Source organism: Cryptotermes secundus, unplaced genomic scaffold (assembly GCF_002891405.2).
Source record: "Cryptotermes secundus unplaced genomic scaffold, Csec_1.0 scaffold1991, whole genome shotgun sequence".
NCBI classification, from domain to species: Eukaryota; Metazoa; Arthropoda; class Insecta; order Blattodea; family Kalotermitidae; genus Cryptotermes; species Cryptotermes secundus.
Window position 1 is genome coordinate 114,944 of NW_019743182.1, and position 4,759 is coordinate 119,702.

Consider the following 4,759-nt stretch of genomic DNA (forward strand, 5'->3'; position numbering starts at 1 on the left):
GTAAAAGAAAGCATTACTGGCTATTCCTATTGTACTGTCACGAATGTATTAGAATTTATAGCGTCAAGTGTCTGTTACGTAAGTTGACTGGCTGTTCTATTTCACGTTTAATTACTTATTCTTTTAAAAATACGTACCTAATGGTTTCCATTCTCGTTTTATTGGCACTCCTGGCATAGAAAACTTTCATGGGTCCACTATACAGGGTTATTCATAAGTCTGTGAAACATTCTGAAAATTTACAATAAATAAACAACGCAACGGATATCAAATTTTATTACACTGAAAGAGACATAAACTCACTAAGTTTTTTTTTTACATAGTTCACAGATGCTCAATGTGTCCACCTTTGCTGATACGGCAGACATCTATGCGATAATCCATTTCGTCCCACACCCGTGTCAGCATATTACGGTTGATCAGAGCCACAGCAGCGGTGATACGTTTGCGAAGATCCCTGTGATTAGCAGGCAATGGAGGGCTTAAAAATCCCGGATAGATTCATTGTCTATTGGCGTAAGAATTACCAATGATGCGCTGCATAGTTTATTTGTTGTGAATTTGTAAAATGTTTCGCGGACTTATGAATAACCCTGTATAAAACGTAGTGTAATGCTCGTTGATAATTCAATAGGAAATCTCTTCAGTTAATATATATACTTCGGTACCTTTATCTCCTTCCTTAATACAGTATAACTATCCAGTCACTTAATTTTTACACCTTACCGTCATTCCTCTCTTTCTTCATTAACTTCTTTTGTGCTAAAACAGTTTGGACAAATATTGCTCAAAATATGCCGGAAAGGGAGAACAAGAATATATAGTGTTTCTGTCCTCAAGTGAAAGGGGGAGGCCCTTAATTCGTTGGGTCCTTTAGGAATAGCTAACCTCAGCCACTGGGCCGAAGTACAAAAAACCAGTACTTCCGAATGTTACACAGAAAACAAAACAAAAAAACAAACAAACTCCATGGTTTTTGTCCGCAAGCGAACTATACCGACCGAGCGACCGCCGCTTGTCGGTGAAGTTAGTGCCAACTTTAGCGGATAGAGGGTGTCGTGTCGTCAGCGCAACGAATCACCACGGCCTTTAATTTCGATTTTCTAGGCCGGAGCCGGTATTTCCTTGAAATAGCTCCTCAGTTATCCTCACGAGGTTGAGTGGAACCCAGAAACACTACTTCTCTGAAAATCAGGTAGAGTCGGGAATCGAACCCAGCCCTGTACACAACATCGTCAGAACCTTTTAGAATCTACAAGAATGAAGAATATGACCCATTCTGCCTATTGTACTAAGCTGTGTTACTTCAACCTTCATCGAAGCCTGCGCGTGCTCTCTGAGCACAGCCACATGCACGCAAGCACACACACAATTATAGATGTGCATGTATTATCGAATAATGCGTCGAGGCCAGTTGAAGGTCAGCGCCATCTGTCAGACGTTTTATTGGGACGGATTGTGGAACACAACGTGTAACCTTCAGTTTAAGTGATCTGACCGAAATCTGGACCCAGTACCTCCCGAACACCAGACAGCAATGCCGCTTTACCCCGAAATTCTGTTTCACCTACGTAAGAATATCAAATCTCACAAGGAAGTTACAATTTATTGCTTTATCCAGTGTGATGACATTTGGAATGTACCTTGCTCATGCGCGATAACAGGATATTTTTTCCCCGAGAGCGGGGCAGAAAAATCTACCCGCAAACTTATACAGTATTCAGTATTCAGTATTGAGGAGGTGGGCTTCCCCATTCACTTAGACCAGTTATTGGTCCATTGCGCGTCCCCCTTTTTAATTTCTACTGTCTCCATACCCTACCGGTACTTGTGCTTACTATCAGCCCCTTTCTGCCAGCGAGGTTCCAACCTTCTACTGGCAGTGGTATCTAATAGTTAGCCCCTTTCTGTCAGAGAGATCCCCCCTCCAATGGCAGTGCTACCTAATACTTCCCCCATCTACCGGAGGCATTGGAAACTACTTTGGGCGGGAAACTTTTTGGCCAAATTTAGCTCAGAGGTCTCCTAGAGACACGAGGTTCTTTTACGTGCCGTAAATCTACGACACGGGACCCACGGCTTAAAGTCCCTCCCGGAGGACTTGTTCCCTGAATTTTTCCGCCCTTAAAAGTTCCACGACCTCCGCCGGCTTTGAACCCGCGTACCTTGAGTCATGAGGTGGGAACGTTACCCCTAGACTACGGAGGCCGCTTACCCGCAAACTTAAGTTTCATTTGTAAGATTTGAGGTTTTCACGTCGGTGACTATGAAGAAAGCCGTCATCTTGGATGTGGCGCCGTGTAGATATTGTGTTAACCGACGTTTCGGAGGAACGTATCGCCTAAATCTTCAGGGTAGAAGACAAGAAGAAAAATTCCTTGAGCGAACCAGCGTGAGCAGGTGCAAGAGGCTGAATTCTGAACTGACGTTCCTCCGAAACGTCGGTTAACACAGTATCCACACGGCGCCACATCCCAGAAGACTGCTTTCTTCATAGTCACCGCCGTGAAAACCTCAAATCTTACAAATTAGACTAAAGTTTGCAGGTAGATTTTTTCTGCTGACACCTGCTCACGCTGGTTCCTCGCTCGCGGATTTTCTTTTTTCTTCTACCCTGAAGATGGAGGCGATACGTTCCTCCGAAACGTCGGTTAACACAATATCTACACGACGCCACATCGCAGAAGACGGCTTTCTTCTTACGTTTAATTTGTTTAGGAGTATTTTTACTGGCTGCCCTAGAGCACAGTAACTTCAAACATTGCACCGCAAATTCCTAGGGTACCGCTACCAATTCTGGGAGGGGTGGGGGAGTGAGATTTATCGAGAATTATTTAAAGTATTGTAGGGTGTAGACCCGTTAGTAGGTAGCAACAGCGAAAGAAACAGACTCCCATGGCAACTAGCGCACGTGCAACAAAAGATAAATTGTTGGAAACGATATTTCCTACTCGGTCCGTGCCGAAGGTTTGTGAGTAGGACAAGCTTAGAATTTAATTCAGTAGGGCGAAGCCAGACACAAGACAAGACATAAGAGACTTAAACTTGGTGGCGGTCAACCATTAGACAGTTCAAGTGACTAAACTGCCGTTGTAACTTGAGCTAATAAAGATAGGGCATGATCACCTGTACTGAATCTGGATTGACAGAGGTCTTGTATGTATTATATATACTCGTACATACAAACATACATTTAATAATATGTAATAACATGTAAAATGTAAATGTTATATACAGCCTGACAACTTATTTGTTACTGCTGAGAGTGATTCTGGCAAATGACAGACCCGTCCTCTTGTCAGAGAGGGTGCCTCAAATTAACAAGTTCATACCTCTCAAATAGAATCTTATATCTGATCATGAGTCCTAGCTGGGGCTCGACACCAACACAGACTGACTGACTTAACGTCGATCCCAACGTGACTTTGACTTTTGAATTTAGCTCAGCCGTGAAACGGCAGCCAGCCGGCAATAGAGTGAGCGCGGAAGCTGAAGAATCTCCACTGTAAGAAGCCGTTACCAGGAAATGACTAGGGAATACACTGCAGGCTGGAAAAAACTAAGCGTGTGCTCTAGTGATTTGTAAATTGTGAAGATTAGCAATGGCGATATACTCGTAATTACTGGTAGTTACGAATCGTGCGTTAAAGTGATCAATAAATCCAATCTCCAATCTGAAACCCATCTATAGTCACACTCATGTACGTGGCAATATAGTTACAAGAAAGTCTGAGAACCTCTGCCCTGGAAGGTTCAGAAGAGGAACATCATTTATAATCTTTTAATTTTTATTATTAATAGTTTCTATATTTCCTTTATTTCAGTTCTGATTTTTGTTTGCAAGAATTCCCGCCGGCACCCATGATCTGGTTTAACTGCGCATGCGTGAACTTAGGAACACTACATAATGATTTCTGACGAATTGTGATAGATGGTAATGGATTCACCCTATTGTTTGTAAGAGAAACACCTTGTAGTATATTTTCCACAGTTTCTCACTAGCTTTTGTCCAGTAAACGTCGCTGGTTTTGGATACAGCAAAAGAACATTATGTTTGCAGCATTTCACACCTTCTTACTGTCATGGGCTCTCATGTTTGTGATATTAGGTATGCCTATTTATTGTAGTGAAAGTATTTTAATCTTCTTTCACATATTTATAAGTATTGCTCGTTCAAAATATCTTTGAAGGTGCGCCATATTTTCGCTTTTTAACTATGAGTTAATTATTTACGCCAATCTTTGAACACTTCGGGGGCCCGGGTTTGGTCCCAAGTGAGATCATATAGGACGTGAGATTTGAGGTGTGCACGACGGTGACTATGAAGCTTATTCTCTTCTGTGATGTGATGCTATGCAGTTTGGTTGAAAAATACCAACACTTCGGAGGAAACTTCTGTGTCCTTCTTCAGCGTATCCGGAGGAAGGTACAGCTCTACTTGATAGAATAGTTTCATAAATGAAGGCTGTACTCTCCTCTGAAACGTAGGAAAACTTCTAGCAGACAACATAGTGTCACATATCACAACATACTACACTTGAATCAGGACTTCGTGGCAGAATGTAGAACTAGCGTCTTCCATCTTTAACAACTACAAAACAATTATCGTTTTTGTTGTTGTTTTTGGCAGGAGTAGTACTGAAGCCTGCTGTCGAAGTCATAATGGGGCCAGTGGTTTCCCGAATTGTGTTCTGGATGACCTACATTGCACTGATAGGTGAGAATTACAAGCAAATTTATAATTTATATATATATATAT

At 42.0% G+C, this 4,759-nt stretch overlaps 1 protein-coding gene across 1 annotated transcript in view; it reads left to right on the plus strand.

The window, feature by feature from the left end:
• Positions 1 to 3,976: 3,976 nt before the first annotated feature.
• The window catches only part of LOC111874072 (retinol dehydrogenase 12), a 12,425-nt gene continuing 11,642 nt past the window's right edge, over positions 3,977 to 4,759 (plus strand). Inside the window, exons 1-2 of the mRNA XM_023869273.2 lie at positions 3,977 to 4,108; positions 4,631 to 4,717. Of these exons, the coding sequence (XP_023725041.1) occupies positions 4,051 to 4,108; positions 4,631 to 4,717 (145 nt within the window). The 5' untranslated portion in view covers positions 3,977 to 4,050. The remainder of the gene's footprint in view (positions 4,109 to 4,630; positions 4,718 to 4,759) is intronic.